General features: G+C 41.3%; 2 protein-coding genes across 2 annotated transcripts in view; one reads left to right on the forward strand and one right to left on the reverse strand.

The window, feature by feature from the left end:
• Positions 1–26,107, reverse strand: part of GABRA5 (gamma-aminobutyric acid type A receptor subunit alpha5) — a 412,886-nt gene that overhangs the window by 336,386 nt on the left and 50,393 nt on the right. Inside the window, exon 3 of the mRNA XM_073614638.1 lies at positions 20,566–20,687. Coding sequence (XP_073470739.1) covers positions 20,566–20,687 — 122 coding nt within the window. The remainder of the gene's footprint in view (positions 1–20,565; positions 20,688–26,107) is intronic.
• The window catches only part of GABRB3 (gamma-aminobutyric acid type A receptor subunit beta3), a 682,386-nt gene that overhangs the window by 223,336 nt on the left and 432,943 nt on the right, over positions 1–26,107 (forward strand). The gene's annotated exons all lie outside the window — the stretch shown is intronic.

Raw genomic sequence — 26,107 nt, forward strand, 5'->3', positions numbered from 1 at the left:
CCCTGGAACTATGGTCGGCACATTTATGCTGACAAAGTGGTCATTTGCAGACCAGGAAAAGATGATGTGGTGTACTTTATCACTACAATGGATAGACAAGGAAAATCACTGACATTGCCAGATCCTCGGTTCTACTGGTGATTATGGATAAAGAACTGTGGGGTATGTAGATAGATAGTGTCAGTGTTCAGAGATCTTTGAGGTCAAGATTTGGTGTTCAGCTCTGTGTTTCCAAATCCAAGGCTCGTTCTTTTCGCTAGCTGGACTTCTTTCGTTTAAAGATATGACATACCTAAATATATATAGGGATGGACTTCTCAAGTTATTCTAGTTGGTTCCTTAGTGGGAACATAGGAAAGATTATAGGAAGAGAGTTTCATTTTTTAAGAATGAGACTTTGCTCCTAAAACTGTATATATCTTGTGTGTGTGTTTAACTTTGTTTTTTTCAGGAGAAAGTGGTTCTGCTATCAAGCTGTGAGGCTTTTCATCTAGATAGATAGTGGGGTGCAACAGTATTGTTTTGTTTACGGATGTGAACATATTGTTTAAAAGAAAAATGTTGAAATTGTAATATCTCTCTACTGTCTTCTTCTCTTCTTTACTTTAATCCAAGTTTTAAGCTCAAATACCTGCTCTCAGGCTTGGGAGTTATTATTATTTTTTTTTTTGCAGACGTTGAGGACAACGTCTATTGTAGTGGGGGGGGCGTATGTAGCGCTGGTAGATTTTTAATCTACCGCTGATAGGTAAATCTTGTGGGTTATTTGTTAGGTGAAGTTAGATTTGCCTCTGTTCCAGCTTGGCTGAGTTGCGTGTAGTTCCACACTGCTGTGCCGGTGGGTGTCGTTGTCACCATGGGCTGGAGATGGAAAGGCAACGTGTTGAAGCGTATGAGTGCTCCTCTGTCCCGGAGACAACACAGTGGAGGTGGTCCTCCAAGTTGCATTCTGGGAGAGGGTATTTTTATGGGACAGACGCCATGTTTAGGGGTTCGTTTTCAGCCACCTGCTGGCCCTCTTGGCCGACAGGTATGCATTAAGAGTACCACCTTGTGATCCTCCGTTCCAGAGGCCCACGTCGCTGTGGCGTGTGGGTGGGCCCAGAAGCCTGTCTGGGGCCTACCACAGCAGCAGAGGAATGGTCCTGAGCTGTCTATCCTGAGTGAAGAAGCTGGACAACCGAGGAGATCCCAGGGGAGGACTCGTCATGGAAGGATCATGCAGAGTGCTGGTCTGGAGAGGGGCCTGGTGATTCGGTTGGAGGACGTATCCTGAAGTAATCTTACTGCATAGTACTGCTGGGCTGGCTTAAAGGTTCGAGTACTGTGTCTGACATTCATCGCAAACAATACATCCTGTGGCAGAGGATCGTTGCATTCTGGGAGAGGGTATTTATGGGACAGACACCATGTTTAGGGGTTCATTTTCAGCCACCTGCTGGCCCTCCTGGCCAACAGGTATGCGTTAAGAGTAACACCTCGTGGTCCTCAGTTTCGGAGGCCCACAACGCTGTGGCTTGTGGGTGGGCCCAGAAGCCTGTCTGGGGCCTACCACAGCAGCAGAGGAATGGTCCTGAGCTGTCTATCCTGAGTGAAGAAGCTGGACAACCGAGGAGATCCCAGGGGAGGACCCGTCATGGAAGGATCATGCAGAGTGCTGGTCTGGAGAGGGGCCTGGTGATTCGGTTGGAGGACGTATCCTGAAGTAATCTTACTGCATAGTACTGCTGGGCTGGCTTAAAGGTTCGAGTACTGTGTCTGACATTCATCGCAAACCAATACATCCTGTGGCAGAGGATCGTACGGGCTTTATTCCAAACAAGTCTGTGGCAGAGACTTTTGTTCGTGCTACGTACTGGCTGCTAGGCAAGTGAGAGAGGCCTATCCAGGCTGGCAAAGATTGAATCCCACAAGGGGAGTGCATTCAACTACAAGTGTTCAATTCCAAAGAATGTTCTAAAGAATACTAAGGAAAGGTATTTGAGCTTCCCTGCAACTTTCCTTCTGCCTTTTTCCTGCTACTTCCTTTATTACTTGTTCATTAAAGCATTGGAAAATATACTCAAGTGTTTGGTGCCTACATCGTCCAGAGGTAAACTCGACTGGACCCTAGACCCGGTGCCGGTGAAACAGAGGTATCGAGAGTGAAGGTAACAGCCCGCTTTAAACCAGCAACTCCACCGAGAGTTAATGCTACACGTGTATGAGAAAAGAATTCTGATAGTTAAGGTTTCAAAAGTGTGCCACATTCCATGAAGTACAAGGAGAAAAAGAACCCATGGGGACAATGAAAGTAAAAAATATACTTTTGATTAATTATAGAAAAATACATGAAATATTGAACATGGTCATGAATACTGAGGAATCAAGATATGCAAAATGAAGATACAGAATAATATACCCAACGCATTTCAGAGATGAGTGTTGTCTCCTTCACCAGGGGTTAACAGGATGTATATAATCTATCAAATTCAATTGGGAAACGTGTTCACTTGTTCTTCTTTTTGAGGAATTCATATTAAAATTCTGTAGGTATTACATCACACTCTAAATCTACCATTAAGGGGACATCTAACATTTCTTCATTTACTGGTAATCTAGTAACAACAGCAAATGCTTTTGAGTATGTATATGTGTATGTATACCCATTATTTTTAGCCTAAAGCGGAGTGTACACCCAGAAATGGATTCCCTCCAGTGCCAGGTATTTGCCCCCACTTCCGGGGAAAGAGCACCGCACAAGATTGTCCGGCCCTCCTCCTTCCCCCCGCTGCCTTATGGGAGACACACAGGTCCCAGAAGACAGCAAGCAACACTAAGGAAGTGTAGAGCGACTTGCGCATGCGCAGTAGGAAACAGGCTTTGAATATGTAAGGCTTCATTTCCTGTTTCCCTTAGTAAGGATGCCGGTGCCTGCACCCGGAGTCGAGGGACAGGTCGGGTTAGAGTGCCGACATCGCGGGCTCCCAGGAAAGGTACGTGTGCATATATAAAAAGTCAGCAGCTGCAGTATTTGTAGCTGTTGACTTTTATTTATTTTTTTACCCAGGTGGAACTCCGCTTTAAATGGAAATAATAAAATGTAAGAATGAAGCTGTCACACCTAATAGCCCATCCAAGACCTGAAAATCTTTAAAAAAAAAAAAAAGTAATACAAACTGGGAATACTGTGGATACATCTAAACATAACCTTAACCAAATCTCTTAAACTTTAAGATTAACTTGAACTGCAAAACCTAACCCACATTTTAACCTGAATATACCCCTAAATTTTACCTCTAAATTATACATTTTCTTAATCCTCAAACCTCAAAAAACCTAACCCACGTTTTAACCTGAATATACCCCTAAATTTTACTTCTAAATGATACATTTGCTTAATCCTCAAACTGTATAACAAAAAGAATACAATAACTCTGGAATCATTCTGACAACACCACCAAAATGAATACATAAATAACTTTTCATAAAAATCTAAAGTCACAAAAATATGAACTGAACACTCAATAACCAAAAATCTGCACTTGGAGCTCAAACACAGCCCACAGCATTATAAAAAGTTTTTACCAATACAGGGGGTCCCCTAGTTACAAACATCTGACTTACAAAACAACTCCTACTTACAAACGGAGGGAGACAACAGGAAGTGAGAGGAAATCTACCCCTAGGAAGGGAAATTCCCTCCTGTAAGAGCTAATATGGGGAAAAGGTACCTCCACTGATGCTTTATCACCAAGGCTTGTTTCCACAACAACCCAAAATTTTCAAAATCCAATTGTCATTGGGACAGAAAGTGAGGTGAAATCTTCTGAACAGGGGCACACACAGCAAAACAAATGTTACAGGGGTGATAACCCCTCCCTATGCTATCCAAAAAGCTTAAAAAAAGTTTTTTTGGCTGGAGCTACACTTAAAAAATGTACCTGTTCCAACTTACAAACAGATTCAACTTAAGAACAAACCTACAGTCCCTTACTTGTTTGTAACCCGGGGACCCCCATATTGCCATATATCATTGCTTTGTTGTGTTGTTAATTGCATTTTGAACTAATAAAAGATGTGTGAGGAGGCTGTGTAGAAGCTTGAAAACAACCAGAATTCCCAGGAAAGGCAATGATGGTGAAAAAAAGCCATCACCTGAAGATATTAAAGGCTTACCAGAGGTTGTTGACCTGGGGAGACTTATGTCATCCAAGTCAAACAGGCATGGTGACCAACTGGTCAAAAAGGTACATCCCCTTTAAATATCCTCAATGGAATCCAAACCAAGGCGACTGTTCACAGTTATCCTCAACAATCGTGGAAAATAATATCTCAATGGAAGGCCACAAAAGAATATTCATATGCCATGCGAGAAATGGATGAAAGAAACTCACATAGCGTAATAACGTAAACACTGGTTTATTAAAAGTATCAAAAATAAACTCACATTTTCGTAGATCATCAAAAATCACATAGACCAAGTAGCAGTAATTGTGAAAGGTCCACCCAACATCCAACGCGTTTCTGCTAAAGAGCCGTCATCTGGGGTGTGGACCCCCCCCACTTCACCGCTATATAAAGAACTAATGACCCCTTGTGGAAGTGTCATGGTACCGGAAGTGAAACTGAATTACATCACTTCCGGTCAGTTAGGCCTAAAAAACTGATTAAATCATTACACATAGAAAGACCTAAATCATAAAGAACCTGCAAAAGAAATAGTATGCTAAAATTAGATTGAATTTAGATTGTATTAAGAGAGATATATCCAAAAAAACAAAAACCGGGACCAAGCCTCATTCTATTATTGTCTCTTCAGAGGCTGCCTGTATTAAACAGAGCCAAGCCTCTTTTCCGTCTCGCGTTGTGACGTCACCACACGCTCACACAGCGGCATCACACCGCTCATAGGAGGTAAACCAAGCCAAGTATGGTCACATAACCTCCTATAAGGACAACACTAAGGTAGTGATAGGCGGGGTCAAAATTCAGCACTATCGAACGTCGTGATGCCGCTATGCAATGACGCCACAGCGTCACGGCGCCACACAGGAAGTAAACAAACCTCCTTCAGAGAGTGATCACATGACTCCCCAATGAAAAGGATAGTAAAAACGTCAACAGCGGCATGACTGTATTCCGGGTACGCAAAAATGGCTTAGCCCTCCACCGGGATCCCTCTCAGTGGGCAAAATATAATCAGTTAAACTAAATTACAAAAAGTATAAAAAAATATAAAAACAAATAGTCAAATAAAGCTGAATAGCAACTAATAAGCTGTGAATCAGCCATATATAATGTGCATTATGTATTATGAACACACACATAAAAATTTAATTTTTTTAAATTTTTTTTTAATTATATGGGGGGAAAAAATTCATATATAAAAAAAAAAAATTATATAAATATATAAAATGAAATTAATATATAAAAATTAATTAATATATAATAAATTATACATAAATCCATAACCGGACTTGAAATGACCAAGATCATAAACCTAAACACCTAGATAGCAACTGCCAATAGGGGTCATTATTATATAAAAATTACCATAAAAATAAATAACATAATGATAATCAACTACCATAATAGGTTTAACTTTATTTATATATTGTAATGGAAATTTGTAAGTTCTGTATATAATTGTATTGTATTTTGTATGTATTGCACACTGCCCTCACTGTGCAACAGCACTAATAATGTTTTCAGTAAATGTTTACATTCTTTCGAGTCCTGATTAGAATAAGCCTGCCTATGTAACGCCCCTTGTTATGATAAACCTACAATTGTAATATTAATGTGATACCTACGTAATCATGTGCATAAAAACCTTCAATTGCGTCATAATAAAGCAGAACAGTAATTTGGAAAGATGCTGAGCGTATCTTTTGTGTCTGTTCCCTACTGCAGTAGATATTATTAATTTGGAACCACTAATCAATATGAGGATAGTTGCCTATCATCAATTTAACCGAGTCATGCATGGCGAGCTTTGCCTTAGGAGGGGATTCCAGGTGACCCTGAGTATCCAAAACGAGGAGCTTGAGACGATCCGGGAATTTCTGATAATCAGCCGGCTGAGGTAAGCCTTTTGCTTACATTTGAGTTATCAGACTTCCTTGATCGGTAAGGCATTTTCGGGACAAAGGGTACCTATTTTACTCCCCTTAATCGAACTGTATTGATTGGTGGTTATATGTTATGTTGTCCCTGTCTACTGTCCATCGGAGTGTTATAGATAAGAAAGGGAAGAATAGTGCTGTTCACAGGTATATGTAGTACATCTGCTAGATAAAGTAGTTTAGAGGCAAGAGGGTATAGGCACAAGTAGAGAAGAGAGAAGACTGGCCAGTCATTATGGGCATTGAATTAAGTAAGGGAATGAAGGGTAAGAGACCCTCAAAAATGCCCAGCGCAAGAGAAGCGCTATATATGAACCAAAGGTGCGGTTCCGCCTATACTGAGCCCCTAGATTAATGGTTAAAGTGGACAGTGATCCACATTGGGTAACTGGGTTACCAAAGTCCACAGGGACTAAGAATCATGCAGAGTAAACAGCTAGAGAAACAGCTATCTATGTGAGCAGGATGGATCAAGGGTGACATTAACACTAGACAGGAAGGGACATTTTCATGTTAAGTTGTGGGATGAATTTGGGATCAGGCACTACAACTAGTAAAAGTCAGAAACAGAGAAATGAGAGGTAAAACAGAATACTTTATATGTTGTCAGAGAGGGAAGATGGGGTGAGCACTCTGGCTGCCCGTCTGATCATAGAAGCTAGATATAAAAGTTATTTAAACAAAATAAGGAAAGCAGAATTTAGGCAGGGAAATATTAAAGAGTTAAAAGAAAGTGAGAGAATGATATGCATGTGTTGTGTACAAATGGGAAAAATGTAAGCGATTTTAGAGAGATATTGGTGTGTGTGCGAATGCTGGGACCTTTAGTTCTATTGCTTGTGTGTGTCATGTACGCAGATGTGACCCCCTCCTTTGTGCTCTCATGAAAGAAATGTGGCTGGGATGAGAGGTTAGTGATAAGCTGGAAGGACACCATTGCCAATTTCTGTTTTTTAGACAAAACATTTATAACAAAATGTGCCGGGTTAACGAATCTAATGGTAAACAATGTGATCACAATTATTTTGAATCTGTTTTCCAAACATGGTAAAATGAAGGTTACATTTAACCGTGTATTACACAAATTGAATATCCTTTGATAGTGGAAACAGTGCATTTAAAAAGGGAAATTAAGTAAAATTAAGTAGTAATGAGTATTAATTTCTAATATGAGTTTAACAATTTTATTAATAATATAGATATATTGAAACTGGTTTAGACAACCTTTGGTTGGAAATGAAATCCAGGTTATTGGGGAAATTTGTAATGAATGAGATTAGTTTAGATTAAGATAACAATTTTGTAATTTTACATTTATACAATAAGCCCTTATTGAGAGAAAAAAAGATTAAGATGAGGTTGTTATTTTGAATAAAGCTGCCATAATATTTAACAAAGCCAAGATGGATGGAATACATAAGAAGTTCTTCTATAAAAATGAAATTTTAAGGTTTTTGATAATAACTTGATGTGCGGTCCATGATGTAAGAGTAATATTAAATAAAATTTAAATATAACAGACCCATCACATCAAGTCCACACACCCTGTTAGGATAGATGCCACCTGCAGCCAGTTGTTTTATAGTTTTTGATGCTTTCTGGTCCATCATACAGATTCTTGGTCCTTTTGTTTTTATTTATTTATATTTTTGAAATCCAAAGCAGAATGTGTGGATTGTGAAATGATGTGCCCCTTTTTCTTGTAAGTACTGTGGTATAAGCAGAAGAATATTTGGATTTATGGGCATCTCTCCATGGCCGCAAGGTATTGTTATCATTTATTATAATATTGCCAGGAAAAAGTTGTCTTTTGAAACATGAAACTGGAGTTCTTACACAAATAGTGTGATAGAAAACAAGACATTGTAATATATTTATGCAAGCTGGACCCAGTAATGAAGGGTTCACCCCGATATATCAGAGCTGTAGCTTTTATGCAAAGGTGCTATTAGACAAAGTTAGATATTGTTTTGGTCAATGGTCCGACATTCTGTGCAGCAAATTTACAGCTAACTAAATGTTTGTCTAATGAAAGGTTTAAAATATGAGTTTGTTTATGTACAAATCTAACAATGAAAAACGCGTACATTTATTCAAAAGAAAGTACAGTTTTTGCAAAACTTGAAGGAAAAGTCACCTGGATCCACACCAGACACTGCAAAAATGACTGAATTAAAGAAATCTCTGTGTTTGATTTGTTTCCCTCTTGTGATCACAGTCTAGGGTACTTTTTTATTCAATTACTTTAATTGTAAGGGATATATATATATATATTTGAAAAGTAGTTCAGCCAAGTTGAAGTCATATTTGTCTTTTGTGCGTCTTCCATTTCATGTAGAATTGTCTGTGTTTACATAAGCTGATAAGTCAGCATGTCCACAATTCAGCTAGAAGGCCATTCTGGCCACAGGAGTGTACAGCCAGTACTCTGTAAATATGTCTTATCAATCATTTGTTTTTCACAATGAAAAGTCATTTTGGTAATGAAAAAGTTGCTTAGCTATTATTTTCTCCACAATGGAGTTTTTGCTTCTTTGGCCAGGACTACCTCCACCTCAGCGTGTGGAGGTTCCAGGTTAAAGGTGATAGCAGGTATGGTTAGTGATCAAAATATTGATCAAAAGAGGGGAGACTGTAATGGAAATTTGTAAGTTCTGTATATAATTGTATTGTATTTTGTATGTATTGCACACTGCCCTCACTGTGCAACAGCACTAATAATGTTTTCAGTAAATGTTTACATTCTTTCGAGTCCTGATTAGAATAAGCCTGCCTATGTAACGCCCCTTGTTATGATAAACCTACAATTGTAATATTAATGTGATACCTACGTAATCATGTGCATAAAAACCTTCAATTGCGTCATAATAAAGCAGAACAGTAATTTGGAAAGATGCTGAGGGTATCTTTTGTGTCTGTTCCCTACTGCAGTAGATATTATTAATTTGGAACCACTAATCAATATGAGGATAGGAGTTGCCTATCATCAATTTAACCGAGTCATATATTAAATTAGAATTAAAAATATATGTATAAAAATGATAAAAAAGAAAAAAAGAAAAATGTTTTTTTTTAAATTAGCCCTGATTGATAAATGAATTGATATCCCACTCCACATTCATTCCTTGTGGGAAGTGGGTCTGCAATTCATAAATCCAGAACAAGGCGGGAGATGCCCCTTAAATTAGCTCCTCCCCTCCATGGGGCGATATATTTGTCGATTATTAAAAATTGTGTGCCTATAGGGTTCCAATCATGAAACTCCCTATAATGCCGGGGGACTGTATGCTTAGTACTACCGGCCTTAATCAAATTAATATGTTCTGACACCCTTGTTGTAAATTACCTAATAGTCCGGCCCACATATTGTTTGCCACACGGACAAGTTAGGAGGTATACCACCGTAGTGGTGGCACAGGTGCAGAAATGTTTCATTTGGTACGTGCGGCCATTCACAGTAGATTGAAAATTGTGACTGGTTCTCCTAACGCACGTATTAAACTGGCATACAAACAAGCCAAATCTGAGAGAGGTTTTAACCTTAAACGTCTTTACTAAAAGCTAAAAAAGAGCTTTGATTTGGGATACACTTTAAGTCTTGACAATCTCTTCATATGCCAAGTACTTAGATTTAGGTAATTGTTTTTATGTGTGTTTGCATATGTATTTATATGAAAAAGTCCTCCCAATACTTCCCTCCTTATCCTTCCTACTTTTGTAAGCCTCCCTTTAGATATCACCACCATATCCTCTGAGCATCCCTTCAGCATGATAATGCATGGTCCCATGTTGGAAGGATCTGTACATAATTCCTGGAAGCTGAAAACACCCCAGTTCTTACATGACCAGCATAGTCACCAGACATGTCACCCATTGAGCATGTTTGGGATGTTCTGGATCGGCGTATACAACAGTGTGTTCCCGTTCTTGCCAATATCTAGCAACTTTGCACAGCCATTGAAGAGGAATGGACCAACATTCCACAGGCCACAATCAACAACCTGATCAACTCTATGCGAAGGAAATGTGCTGCACTGAGTGAGGCAAATGGTGGTCACACCAGATACTGACTGGTTTTCCGCTAATACAGTAAAATTGCACATTTTTGAGTCGCCTTTTATTGTGGCCTGCCTAAGGCACACCTGTGCAATCATCATGCTGTCTAATCAGAATCTTGATATGCCACACCTGTGAGGTAGATGGATTATCTCGACAAAGGAGAAGTGCTCACTAACACAGATTTAGACAGATTTGTGAACAATATTTGAGAGAAATAGGCCTTTTGTGTACATAGAAAAAGTTGTATATCTTTGTGTTCAGCTTAGAATAAATGGGGCAAACACAAAAGAGTTGCGTTTATAATTTTGTTCAGTGTATATAACAAACATAAAAAAGATGAAGCCAGTATAAATGTACAAATCTATTTCAAAACTTTCCTCAAGATAAATACTGCAATAATAACTCAAAAGATGTACTCAGTGAAAATACACTTTACGTTACCTTTATTACTAATTAAGCGGCCTAGGCTGCTTTCCCAAACAAAGCTAAAAGCGCGTGACTGTCAGAGTAACAAAAATATTAATACTGAATAGATACTGCTAGCTGACCATTCATAAAGAAGGCACTATAAATACAACTGTCAGATCTAATAAAATGTTAAAATAGAATTACATGCAATCCCTGCTGTTAGGGTGATAATTATAAGGGCAAGTGAATCTTTCCTGTTAGGAATATAAAAAAGCTTTTTCGGGAGGTGCTTCAGTCTTGGGCCAGGATTGAGAGCTTTAAACAGCTGCAACATTACATAATTTAGCCTCTCTATCTGGGTCTATTCAAGTGCCAATACACATCTTTCCACATAATTGTTGCTGAAATGAGAGGGACGTTGATTTCACCTTTAATGCTGTTTTATAAGTGAAGAAATTAGAAGACAATCCAAGTTTTATTGCAAAATTACAGCACATCCATTATGTTACTTCACATATTAAGACAATATTAGCCTAGGTATAATAAGGACGGCAATATTAATTTTTCATTACTGTGATAGCATAACTGCCTGAAGCCTCTGCATAATAAAAAACAGGGTGAGAATGGGAGGGTCAACACCAGACGCCAATCAAGGTTTATGACTTTGCAGAGTGCTGTCATGCTATTATGTTTCAGGCATAGAGAGGCTTGAGATGAATGTGTTCAGGGAGGCTTACAAAAGTAGGAAGGATAAGGAGGGAAGTATTGGGAGGACTTTTTCATATAAATACATATGCAAACACACATAAAAACAATTACCTAAATCTAAGTACCTGGCATAATCTAATAAATAATAATCTAATACAGTGTGTACAGTTTCTAATACACTTCAGGCAGTGTACACAGTATCTGATACAGTGTGTACAGTTTCTAATACACTTCAGGTGGTGTACACAGTATCTAATACAGTGTGTACAGTTTCTACCACACTTCTGCTGGTGTACACAGTATAAAATACAGTGCAGCCGTTGTACAGTTTCTATTACAGTGCAGGTGGTGTACACAGTATCTAATACAGTGTGTACAGTTTCTACCACACTTCTGGTGGTGTACACAGTATACAATACAGTGCAGCCTTTGTACAGTCTCTAATACAGTGCAGGAGGCCTTTTTCAGCCACCAGAGGGTGTGCGTGCCCACCGCACAGTGGGGGACCCGCCGGCCATGCGCAATCACGTGCATGAGCACCAGCAGAGGGATTTGTGTGGGTAAACACACAAATCCCTGTGTTGTCAGAATAGGAGACAACCCATTTGTTTCTACTAAGTAGGAACAGCGAAATGTCTCCTCTCCTACTCAGCTCTATCCCCATACAGTTAGAACACACTAAGGGAACACACATTTAACCCCTTGATCGCCCCCTAGTGTTAACCCCTTCACTACCAGTGACATTTACACAGTATTCAGTGCATTTTTATAGCACTGATCGCTGTATAAATGTCAATGGTCCCAAAAATGTGTCAAAAGTGTCCAATCTGTCCGTCGCAATGTCGCAGTACCGCTAAAATTCGAAGATTGTTGTCATTACTTGTAAAAAGAAAGAAAAAGAGATGTCATAAAAATGCCATAAATCTTTCCCATAGTTTGTAGACACTATAACTTTTGCGCAAACCAATTAATATACGCTTATTGCAATTTCCTTTACCAAAAATAGGTAGAAGAATATATATTAGCCTAAGCTGATGAAGAAATTTGTTGTTTTTTTTTTAAATTTGGGACATATTTATTATAGCAAAAAGTAAAAAATGTTTTTGTTTTTTTTTTTCAAAATTGTCTGTATTTTTTTGTTTATAGTGCAAAAAATAAGAAACAGTAGAAGTGATCAAATGCCACCAAAAGAAAGCTTTATATGTGGGAAAAAAAAGGACGCAGATTTCGTTTTGGTACAGCATTGCATAACTGCGCAATTGTCAGGTATATATATATATATCTATATATAAATATACTCTGCATTTAGTATAGCCTATATATGCAGCGCATTCCGTTCTGTATAGTTTCTAATACACTTCAGGCGGTGTATACAATATCTAATACAGTGTAGTGTGGTGTTGCAAAACAAAAAATACATCATGTCTGGAAGGCCACCAAGGAGGGGCAGACGCTCACAGGCCACTAAAAGAGGGCAAGCAGCCTCTGTGTCTACAGTTAACATGGGTGGTCGTGGACATGGTGCATCCTCTGCAGTTGGCCGTGGGGCGCACTTGTCCTTTTTTTTCTGCTGCTGGCCCTGTTATTGAGCCACAACATGCAGAAGAGTTGGTAGAGTGGATAACGAAGCCATCCTCCTCATCCTCTGTCACCCAGGCTCAGAGTAGTTTGCCTTCCAACGCAGCTGCCAAAGCAGCCTATTCCACCTGCTCCTTGTCCACAGTCGCTCCTTCTGTAGTCCCACCATCATGCACAGAGGAGTCCCCAGAATTATTCGACCACAGTGTTGGTTACATGCTGCTGGAGGATGCGCATCGATTTGAAGGCTCTGATGTTGTTTCTCAGGTTGAGGAAGGGAGTAACATGAGCCTAGAGAGAGGGGGTGCCACAGAAGGACAAGAAACTGGCAGTTCAGTTCCCCCAGCTGCAGCATACTGCCAAGTTTTCTCTAGTGACGAGGAGGGAGGGAATGATGAGGTCACTGACTGTACTTGCGTGCCTGAGAGAAGAGAGGAGGAAAGTGAGGAGGAGGAGGCACAACTCCAACAAGGCAGGATGTCCTCTAGGGGGGCAGCTTAAGGGCAGCCACCCTATTGCTTCACACCACAGAGCTCCGCAGGTGCAGGGTGCTGCTGACTCCCCGCTGGCATTTAAAAGTTATTTGGTGTAGGCTTTTTTTGACACGTGTGCAGCAAATCGCAGTGTTGCTGTTTGCAACCTATGTCTGAAGTAGGGATGAGCCCGATGTTCGAGTCAAACATAAGTTTGACTCAAACATCGGGTGTTCGCCTGTTCGCCGAATAGCGAACAATTTGGGGTGTTTATGGCAAATTCGAAAGCCACGGAACACCCTTTAAAAGTCTATGGGAGAAATCAAAGGTGCAAATTTTAAAGGCTTATATGCATGGTATTGTGATAAAAAGTGTTTGGGGACCTGGGTCCTGCCCCAGTAGACATGTATCAATGCAAAAAAAGTTTTAAAAACGGCCATTTTTTCAGGAGCAGTAATTTTAATAATGCTTAAAGTTAAACAATAAAAGTGAAATATTCCTTTAAATTTCATACCTGGGGGGTGTCTATAGTATGCCTGTAAAGTAGCGCATTTTTCCCGTGTTTAGAACAGTCCCTGCACAAAATTACATTTCTAAAGGAAAAAAGTCACGGCTATAATGAATTGTCGGGTCCCGGCAATACAGATAAAAGTAATTGAAAAAAACAGCATGGGATCCCCCCAGTCCATTACCAGGCCCTTTGGGTCTGGTATGAATATTAAGGGGAACCCCGAACCAAAATTAAAAAAAAAATTGCATGGTGGTCACTCCAAATTCCATACCAGGCCCTTCAGGTCTGGTGTGGATATTAAGGGGAACCCTGCACCAATTTTTTTTTTTAAATGGTGTAGGGGTCCCCCTCAAAATCAATACCAGACCTATTGATTTTAAGGGGAACCCCGTGCCAAAATTTAAATAAAAATGGCATGGGGTCCCCCCAAAAATCCATACCAGACTCTCTGGCATGCAACCTGGAGGGAGGACGAGAGAGCACCCCCCCTCCTAAACCATACCAGGCCACATGCCCTCAACATGGGGAGGGTGCTTTGGGGTAGCACCCCAAAGCACCTTGTCCCCAAGTTGATGGGGACAAGGGCCTCATCCCCACAACCCTTGCCCTTGCCAGGTGGTTGTGGGGGTCTGTGCGCGGGGTGCCTTATCGGAATCTGTAAGCCCCCTTTACCAAGGGGATCCCCAGATGTTAAAAAAATCAAGACACACCTTGGGATAAGTCCTTTATTAAAAAATAAAAAAATAAAAATGTCCCACGAAGTCCATTCATCTTCTATGGCTCCGCCGACGGCCTGAAAAATATGGGAAGGCAACCGCCGATGATAGTTATTTTATAAGTGAAGGCGGGGCCACATGGTGACCGGGAGGGCCAGGCCGGGATCTGGGGGTCCCCTTGTTAAAGGGGGCTTCCAGATTCCGATAAGCCCCTGCCCGCAGACCCCCACAACCACCGGGCAAGGGTTGAGGGGATGAGGCCCTTGTCCCCATCAACATGGGGACAAGGTGCTTTGGGGGGCTACCCCAAAGCACCCTCCCCATGTTGAGGGCATGTGGCCTGATACGGTTCTCGAGCCCCCCCTCTTTTCTTGCAGCCTGCCAGGTTGCGTGCTCAGATAAGGGTCTGGTATGGATTTTTGGGTGGACCCCCACGCCATTTTTTAAAAAATTTTGCCATGGGATTCCCCTTAAAATCCATACCAGACCCTTCAGGTCTGGTATGGATGTTTAGGGGGACCCCAACGCCATTTAAAAAAAAAAAATTGGCACAGGGTTCCCCTTAATATCCATACCAGACCTGAAGGGCCTGGTATAGAATTTGGAGGGACTCCCACGCATTTTTTTTTTAATTTTGGTTCGGGGTTCCCCTTAATATTCATACCAGACCCAAAGGGCCTGGTAATAGACTGGGGGGATCCCATGCTGTTTTTTTCAATGACTTTTATCTGTATTGCCGGGACCCGACAATTCATTATAGCCACGAGTAGTTTTAAATGACTTTTTTCCCTTTAGAAATGTCATTTTGTGTAGGAACTGTTCTAAACATGGGAAAAATGCACCACTTCACAGGCATACTATAGACACCCCCCAGGTACGAAATTTAAAGGAATATTTCACTTTTATTGTTTCACTTTAAGCATTATTAAAATCACTGCTCCCGAAAAAAATGGCCGTTTTTAAAACTTTTTTTTGCATTGATACATGTCCCCTGGGGCAGGACATAGGTCCCTAAACACTTTTTATGATAATAACTTGCATATTAACCCTTGAAATTAGCACTTTTGACTTTTCATGTTCATGTCCCATAGACTTTAACCACTTTAGCCCCGAAAGAATTTACCCCCTTCCTGACCAGAGCACTTTTTGTGATTCGGCACTGCGTCACTTTAACTGACAATTGCGCGGTCGTGAGAAGTGGCTCCTAAACAATATTGACGTCCTTTTTTTCCCACAAATCACCTCTGCGTTTTTTATTTTTTGCGCTATAAGCAAAAAAAGAGCGACAATTTTGAAAAAAACAAATTATTTTTTACTTTTTGCTATAATAAATATCCCCCAAAAATATATAAAAAAACATTTTTTTTCCTCAGTTTAGGCCGATAAGTATTCTTTGACATATTTTTGGTAAAAAAAGATCGCAATAAGCATTTATTGATTGGTTTGCGCAAAAGTTATAGCGTCTGCAAAATAGGGGATAGTTTTATGGCATTTTTATTAATATTTTTTTTTACTAGTAATGGCAGCGATCAGCGATTTTTATCGTGACTGCGACATTATTGCGGACACATCGGACAATTTTGACACATTTTTGGGACCATTGGCATTAATACAGCGATCAATGCTATAAAATTGCATTGATTACTGTAAAAATGTCACTGGCAGTGAAGGGGTTAACCACTAGGGGGCGGGGAGGGGTTAAGTGTGTCCTGGGCAGTGATTGTAACTGTGGGGGGGATGGGCTAGTAGTGACATGACACTGATCGCTGCTCCCGATGACAGGGAGCAGACGATCGGTGTCCTGTCACTAGGCAGAATGGGGAGATGCATCTCCCTGTTCTTTAGCTCCATGACACAATCGCAGGTATCCCAGTGGCGATCGAGGCGCGCGGGTGCACGGCGGGAAATTCAAAGTAACGTACAGGCACGTTATTTTGCCCAGCCGTGCCATTCTGCCGATGTATATGTGCTGACAGCGGTCGGCAAGTGGTCTTCGAACAAATTTTTTGCCTGTTCGCATGTTCTGCTGTGAACCGAACCAGGGGGTGTTCGGCTCATCCGTAGTCTGACGCGGATCAAGCATGGTCAGAACAGCAGCCGCTTGGCCACCACATGCTTGACCAGACATATGACCACCTGCCATGCAGTCAAGTTGGCAACAGCACTTGAAATACCCCCCCATCAAAGAAAAAGGCAACTTCTCCTTGCTCCTCTTCTGGGATCTCCAACCCTACTATACCTCCAGTCCTCCCAAAAACCTTCACTGAGAGGAATGAAGGTATAGCAATAGGTTTCCCAAGTACTTGCAGCCAATCTGCTAGCAGTGCACCACCAATTGATTTTAGCATGCAAATTTCCCTACCCCAGTTGCTCACATGTTCAGCGTCTAAATGCTAGCGAGCCAAAGTGCTACCACTGCAACTGCTGCCTTTTCAGCTGATAGACTCTGCCCCCTTTCATGAATTTGTGGAATGTGCTGTACCTCCCTGTCAGGTTCCAAAACGCCATTTCTTTTCATGGAAGGCCATTCCGGCTCTCTTCCAGCATGTGGAAGGCAATGTTTTGGCCGGTCAGAGGTAAGTCAGAAGTAAGGTTCATATTAACGCTGACTCCTGGTCCAGCAGGCATGGGCAGGGACGTTACCTTTCCTTCACGGCGCACAGGGTAAATCTGCTGGCAGCTGGGAAGGATGCAGGACAGGGTTCAGTGTTCTTGGAGCTTGTTCTGCTACCACGCCTCCTAAATGGTAGTGGTGAGTCTGCTACAGCTCTCTCCTCCACCCCCTCCTCTTCTTCTTCCTCTATGGCCTCTTCTGCAGATTTGTCCTCTAAACCAGCGGTGCCCCGTAAGCGTTCAAGAGGCTACGCAAGCAATCAGGCTAAAAGATGCCATGCGGTGCTTGAGTTGGTCTGCCTTGGGACAGGAGCCACACTAGGGCAGAGATTTTGTCAGCTCTGCAGGAGCAGGCTTAGAGGTGGTGATTGATGCCAGCTTCAGCCAAGAATGGTTGTATACGACAATGGCACCAACCTTCTCTCCGCCCTCTGACAGGAACACTCATTTTAGGAGGCCACAAGGATGGTGAGCAGCGACAATGCATGTATCAGTGACTGTCCCTCTAGTCTTCCTGCTGCAGCACACGCTTCATGGAATCATGGACAGGGCACTTGAGGTAGAACAGCGGGAGGAAGAGGAGGATTTCCTTTCCTCTCAAGGTCCCCTTTATCCAGATAGCATTTCTGCGGGGCCGCCAAACACACAGGAAGAAGAGGAGGAGGATTGTGTCAGCATGGATGTAGAGGATAACACTCAGCAGCAGTCTTCAAGGAATTGTTTTTAGTCCCCAGAAACCCAAGGAGTTGTACATGGCTGAGTGGAGGTAGTTATGGATAATGTGATATTAGTGACCCAGAGGATTAAGAATCGAATGCCTCTGCAAACTTACGCTGCATGGCCTCCCTGATTCTGCAAAGATTGGAAAAGGACCTTGGATTTGTGGTATCAAGGAGAGGGATCATTACTGGCTGGCAACCCTTCTTGATCCACGTTACAAGGGTAAAGTTGCAGAACTCATCCTGCCTTCGCAGGGGGAGCAGAAGCTGAAACATTTTCAGGAGGCCTTGAATAAAGGTTTGTGTAATGCATTTCCAGACCCTGGGAGGTTACCATTTCCTGGTGCTGGACAATGTGTTACTGAGGCTTTGTTCAGTCAGAGGAAGAGCGGTGGAGAAGGTGGCTGACCAATGCCTTTAAACAATTTTCAGTCCTCAGCGCCAAGGTCTGATCGGTTCAAGCAACCATCGCCAGCGTCTGCATTATATAGTGCAGGAATATCTAGGGGCAAGAGCAGACTTGGAAACCTTTCCAACAGAGCATCCACTGGGCTACTGGGAATTGAGGATGGACCACTGGCCAAAACTTGCTCAATATGCAATCGACCTACTGGCCTGTCCTGCATCCAGCATGCTTTCTGAACGCACATTCAGTGCTGCTGGAGGGTTTTAATGGATCAAAGAGTGCGCCTGTCCACAGACTCCATTGATAGGCTCACATTTATAAAAATTAATCAGTCCTGGACCAGCAGCTATCAAGCACCTGATGCTGATGTAACTGATTGAATTTGCTATGAATCTGGGATCCCTTGAAGACTGCCTATGCTGCCTATCCTATTCCTCCTCAATCTTAATGATGCTAGCTTGCAACAATATTTTTGGTTTAGGGCACCACCACCACCACCCAAGGCCCAATTTTTCTGCCCCTGTTTAACAAGGGCATGTAATTACAATATTTGATATAATATTTCACAGCAGGGCCCATTCCTGTGTCCAACAAGAGTAATTGTGAGGGTTTACAGTGTTGTGGCACCACCACCACCCAAGGCTCAATTTTTCTGCCCCTGTTTAACAGGGGCATGTAATTACAATTTTTGAAATATTAGTTAAGCAGGGCCTGTTCATGCGCCCATCAAGAGTAACTTTGAGAGGTTACAGTGTTCTGGCGCCACCAAAACCAAAGATCCCATTTTTTGCCCCTGTTTAACAGGGGCATGTAATTACAATTTTTGATATAATATTTAACAGCAGGGCCCAATACTGCACCCAACAAGAGTAGCTGTGAGGGGTTACAGTGTTCTGGTACCACCAACACCTAAGGCCCAATTTTTCTGCAGAGTATATAGTGCAGTCCATATAGTATATATACTGCTGTTCAGAGTATATAGTGCCAGGGGCCTGGGGGACTCCCAAACCATTTTTTTTACATTTTGGTGCAGGGTACCCCTTAATATCCATACCAGACCAGAAGGGCCTGGTATGGATTTTGGGGGGACATCCACGCCATTTTTATTGGTATTTTTGTCATGGGGTTCCCCTTAATATCCATACCAGACCCAAAGAGCCTGGTAATGGACTGGGGGGGACCCATGCCTTTTTTTTTCAATGATTTTTATCTATATTCCCGGATCCAAAAATACATTACAGCCGCAGTTTTAAATGACATTTTTTCCTTTAGAAATGTCATTTTACATAAGTTGCCCAAACAAAGACCTTTATAACAGTATTACCAGTTGTTAAAGTGATTGTAAATCCATATTTAGTTTTAAATAACAAACATGAAACACTTACCTGCTCGGTGCAATGATTTTGCATAGAGCAGCCCAGATCCTCCTCTTCTCAGATACCCCATTGGCACTCCTGGCTCCTCCCCCCTGCCAAGTACCCACCATGATACCCACCCGCTCCTGAGCCAGGCTCTGTAGGGCAATGGACACAAAGAACGCGACTCCCCACCCCCTGCTCCCTCCTTGCTGGATTGAGATTGGGCTCAGGTAAGTATAATGGGGGTTTGGGGGGGTTACCTTAATGCAGAGAATGAATTTAGGTAAAAAGCCTTCATCCTTTAAAACCACTTTAAAGTTTATATGACAGTTTAATGTATGGAGTTACCAATATCTGACCACAAATTCTGATGTTAGCTAGTTCTTCAATTGTTTTCTTTACAATATAACTTTAACTGACTGACTAACAGTCATCCATTTTTGCATTGTTTAAAAGTAAAAGATTCAAGATCTGTGAGCATGTAATCCACCTCAGTTGACATCACCACATTCATTGCACCCCCCTGCAGGACCTTTCCTAACGTCACGCAAGTGCACCGCCCAAGTGTGAAAGCACTTATTGCAAAGAGTGGGAGGCAGTTTTTAGGTGCTTTTAGAGGCTATTTCTAGCACTAAAATGCTTGAAAACTGCCTCAGTGTGAAAGGGGACTTACACAAAAGTGCTTGAAAAACTCCTCAGTGTGAAAGGGGTCTTAACGAAAACTGAGATTTTTTGGAAGATAAGAAGTAATACAAGCTCTTAGAGCACTGTATATGATGCTCTCTGGGTAAAAGCAAATCTAGAACTTAATTATTCTCTTGTAGAATATATTGTAAGTTGTTATGAGATTTCATGACTCTGAATACATGATGAGAATATTAACCATTGAAAACAAATTACATTTTTTACCTCCAAGTCCAGGTCGTAGTCTGTTGTCATATCCATCTAGCAGACCATCAAGTATTCGGGTGAATATTGTGATGTTATCATTGGTGTCTTCTTTTATTGAAGCAGTAGTCATCTGTGAAAAGCTGTGTAAGAGGATTTATTCACATAAGTCTTTAATAAAGCATTTCTAAAATTAACACAGACATTGTCCTTTTAGGTAGAACTGTGGCCAGGTTATGGACATTAAAATGGTTGAACGAAAATGGTGCTGCACCACAAGAGTGTAGAGAGCAATTTTCAATTTCAATTTTAATAATGTTCTCTGTCTCACCCCCCAGTAGGAATGCAGGTGTATTAACCCGAACAATGAAATCAAAAAATGGGGTATCGGGAGTGAAAGACAGACTGAGAAAAAGCAGGTAATAATCATACCTTCACAGAATAAGCTTAAACACCCTTGTTCACCTTTTTTGTTTTAAATTCCAGCTCCCCTATGTACCAAGATAGCATTAATGTACTTATTATGCAAAAATAAAACAGCTTTCCATTAATTCTACACAGGCTTACCTCACTTTCTTCTTAGCTGTTTAAAAACACTGCTCCATTACTTCTGCTTTACTTTCCGGACAGATTTTAGGTCATGATACAGGAGGGAGTTGATCAGCTGAGGGTAGATGATGTTGGATGTGCTAATAAGATCAGCTGGTCAACTCCTAAGTCTGATCAGGAAGTAAGACAGAAGTAATCGAGCAGTCTGTTTAAACAGATATGAAGTGAGTGAGGTAAGCCTGTGTAGAATCAATGGAAAGCTGTTTTATGTCTGCAAAATAAGTAAATTAATGCTATATGGTACATAGGGGAGCTGGAATTTAAAAAAAAATGAACTTAGCCTTTAAAATTACCGAACTTTATTAATGTCAGAGTAAAAAATCTAAATTGGATAAAAATATATATTAAATATAACCTTCCAATAACTAGGTAACAATATTGTTAAACCCAATGATTGATCTCGATGGCCTTTACAATACATAAGCTTTGAAAAACACCTTCACTGTTCTTTGTAGTTACAGTTATCGTGGTGCTCGTCACACATTAACAAATTGGCACGTAAATGTGAAGCCTGGTGTCAGCCCACAGGGTCAATTAAAAACCATATAAGGGATCAGCAATATGGTAAGGGAGAAAAACATTAAAAAGGCATTAAAAAAGCATGAAAATAAGGCTTATAATAAGTCCATAATGCCCATACATGTATACCTTGAAGGTAGCTCAGAGAAAAGCAAGAAGCAGCTCTGGAACAACTGAGGAGGAAGCACTAGCGCCAATCAGAGTATAGTAAGTCAGATAATTTAATACAAGTATGAATACTGGTACTCACAAAGGTAAAACATCAAAGGGCATAGAGCACACAAGTGCAAGAGTGTCAAAACTATTAAAGTGGAGTTCCACCCACTTTTACAACTCTTCAGCATCCCTCACTAAACTGCGCACTGTAAACAAATTGGATATTTTTTTATTTTTTTTCTCAGCACCTACTGTATATCTGCTGTATTCATTTTTCACTTCCTCCTCCCTGGCCGCGGCCCATCGCATCATTTCCTGTTTGCAATGCCTTCTGGGAAGGGGCAGCAACTTTCTCTGAAACTGCCGTTGCTATGGAAACCTGACCTGAAATCTATTATACTGCTTGTGCTGCACTGAGCATGTGGGGCGGCAACCCTCTGAAACTGCCGTTGCTATGGAAACCTGACCTGAAACCTATTACACTGCTTGTGCTGCACTGAGCATGTGCGAGATCTGCAAGGATGAGATCCAGGAAGAAATACAGTCTGGCTTCAGATGCCCACACTTAAGATGGCCACGGCCTGCTGTAAGTTTATAAAATAACAAACTACTGCTATAAACTAACAAAACAGACCTTAGTTTACAGACTAACTTTACTAGAATACATTAAGCTTGTGTATTATAGGGGTATTTTTATTTAAAAAGTATAAATTCGGCCGGAACACCACTTTAACTCACTGCTTGAGGGAAAGCTGAGCTACAAGGAGAAAATGAAAGTAAAACTAAAAAGTTTTAACTTTGCAGATGGGTTGTTCACTAGTGTCTACAGTTACAGAGGTCAGTAAGGGTTTTTTTCTGTTCCCTAAATCTAACAGGATGTTGCCGCAATTTAGAAATCTCCCTGGAAGGCACTGGGGACTTAGCGTTCCCAGGGTGCATTTGTGAGGCCCTAGCTACATTACCTAAGCCTCACTATACCAGGAAGTGGGGGCAAAAAGGTACGTTTAAAACCAAATGTTGGATTTTAGATAGGTCTGTCAGATCATTCTGAATCAGCATGCAGCACTGCATACGCCACTGATTTAGGCATAAAGTCAGTCTGTACAGTTGCTAAATAGGGATGAGCCGAACACCCCCCCGGTTCGGTTCGCAGAAGAACATGCGAACAGGCAAAACATTTTGCAAACACCATTAAAGTCTATGGGACTTGAACGTGAAAAATCTAAAGTGCTAATTTTAAAGGCTAATATGCAAGTTATTGTCATTAAAAAGTGTTTGGGGACCCGGGTCCTGCCCCGGGTCATGTATCAATGCAAAAAAAAAGGTTTAAAAACGGCTGTTTTTTCGGGAGCAGTGATTTAATAATGCTTAAAGTGAAACAATAAAAGTGAAATATTCCTTTAAATATCATGCCTGGGGGTGACTATAGTATGCCTGTAAAGTGGCGCATTTTTCCTGTGTTTAGAAGAGTCCCTGCAAATGAATAAATGTCATTGAAAACTGCTTGCAGCTGTAATGTAATGTTGTCCCCCCAGCCCATTACCAGGCCCTTTGGGTCTGGTATGGATATTAAGGGTAACCCAGCACCCAAATTAAAAAAAAAAAAGGCGTGGGGCCCCAGGCCCTATATACTCTGAACAGCAGCAGTATACCCCGGGATACAAACAAAATAGGGACTGTAGGTTTGTTCTTAAGTTAAATCTGTTTGGAACAGGTACGTGTAGCTCCAGCCAAAAAATCTATTTTTAAGCTTTTTGGATAGCATAGGGAAGGGTTATCATCACCCCTGTAACATTTGTTTTGCTGTCTGTGCCCCTGTTCAGAAGATTGCACCTCACTTTCTGTCCCAATGACAACTGGATTTAGAAAATTTTGGGTTATTAGGGAAACAAGGATTGGTGATAAAGCATCAGTGGAGACACCTTTTTCCCATATTAACTTTCAAAAATCAGACAATGTGATTGTCTGGATTTGTTTCCACATTTTGTCTCTCATAGTTGAGGTATACCTTTGATGACAATTACAGGCCTCTCTCATCTTTTTAAGTGGGAGAACTTGCACAATTGGTGGCTGACTAAATACTTTTTTGCCCCACTGTATATACTTTATGGCCTGCTCTATACACTCTGCAGAAAATTGGGCCTTAGGTGTTGGTGGTAACAGAACACTGTAAGCCTTCACAGTTACTCTTGGTGGGCGCTGGAACGGGCCCTGCTCGCTGTGAAATATTATATCAAGAATTGTAATTACATGCCCCTATTAAACAGGGGCATAAAAATTGAGCCTTAGGCGGCGGTGGTGGTGACACAACACTGTAAAGCCTCACAGATACTTTTGTTGAGCGCAGGAACAAGCCCTGCTGTGAAATATTAGATCAAAAATTTTAATTGCGCACCCCTGTTAAACAGGGGCATAAAAATTGGGCCTTAGGCAGTGGTGGCGATGGTGGTGGCACAACACTGTAAAGCCTCACAGAAACTTTTGTTGAGCGCAGGAACAGGCCCTGCTGTGAAATATTAGATCAAAAAATGTAATTACACATCCCTGTTAAACAGGGGCGTAAAGATTGGTGGCCTTCCGGACATGCTGTAAATTTTGTTTAGCAAAACCACACTACACTGTATTGTGTACTGTGTACACCACCAGAAAAGTAGTAGCAAGTGCACTAGGGGTGCACGGTACTGTGTATACCAACAGAAGTGTAATAAAAACTATGGGTGTACTGTATGTATTGGGTACTGTGTACACCACCAGAAAACCAGTAGCAACTGCACTAGGGGTGCTGTTCTGTTGTTAAACAGAAGTTTAACAACAACTATGGGCGCACTGTATGTATTGTGTACTGTGTACACCACCAGAAAAGTAGTAGCAACTGCACTATGGGTGCACAGTACTGTGTACACCAACAGAAGTGTAATAACAACTATGGGTGCACTGTATGTATTGTGTACACCACCAGGAAAGTAGTAGCAACTGCACTAGGGGTGCACGGTACTGTGTACACCAACAGAAGTTTAATAACAACTATGGGTGCACTGTATGTATTGTGTACTGTGTATACCACCAGAAAAGTAGTAGCACTAGCAACTGCACTATGGGTGCACGGTACTGTGTACACCAACAGAAGTGTAATAACAACTATGGGTGTACTGTATGTATTGTGTACTGTGTACACCACCAGAAAAGTATTAGCAACTGCACTAGGGGTGCACGGTACTGTGTACACCAACAGAATTGTAATAACAACTATGGGTGTACTGTATTGTGTACACCACCAGAAAAGTAGTAGCAACTGCACTAGGGGTGCACGGTACAGTGTACACTAACAGAAGTGTAATAACGACTATGGGTGTACTGTATTGTGTACACTACCAGAAAAGTAGTAGCAACTGCACTAGGAGTGAACGGTATTGTGTATACCACCAGAAGTCTAATAGCAACTATGGGTGCACTGTATGTATTGTGTACTGTGTACACCACCAGAAAACCAGTAGCAACTGCACTAGGGGTGCTGTTCTGTTGTTAAACAGAAGTTTAACAACAACTATGGGTGCACTGTATGTATTGTGTACTGTGTACACCACCAGAAAAGTAGTAGCAACTGCACTATGGGTGCACAGTACTGTGTACACCAACAGAAGTGTAATAACAACTATGGGTGCACTGTATGTATTGTGTACACCACCAGGAAAGTAGTAGCAACTGCACTAGGGGTGCACGGTACTGTGTACACCAACAGAAGTTTAATAACAACTATGGGTGCACTGTATGTATTGTGTACTGTGTACACCACCAGAAAAGTAGTAGCACTAGCAACTGCACTATGGGTGCACGGTACTGTGTACACCAACAGAAGTGTAATAACAACTATGGGTGTACTGTATGTAATGTGTACTGTGTACACCACCAGAAAAGTATTAGCAACTGCACTAGGGGTGCACGGTACTGTGTACACCAACAGAATTGTAATAACAACTATGGGTGTACTGTATTGTGTACACCACCAGAAAAGTAGTAGCAACTGCACTAGGGGTTCTCGATACAGTGTACACTAACAGAAGTGTAATAACGACTATGGGTGTACTGTATTGTGTACACTACCAGAAAAGTAGTAGCAACTGCACTAGGAGTGAACGGTATTGTGTACACCACCAGAAGTCTAATAGCAACTATGGGTGCACTGTATGTATTGTGTACTGTGTACACCACCAGAAAAGTAGTAGCAACTGCACTAGGGGTGCACGGTACTGTGTACACCAACAGAAGTGTAATAAAACTA

This window comes from Aquarana catesbeiana, linkage group LG02 (genome assembly GCF_042186555.1).
Source record: "Aquarana catesbeiana isolate 2022-GZ linkage group LG02, ASM4218655v1, whole genome shotgun sequence".
NCBI classification, from domain to species: Eukaryota; Metazoa; Chordata; class Amphibia; order Anura; family Ranidae; genus Aquarana; species Aquarana catesbeiana.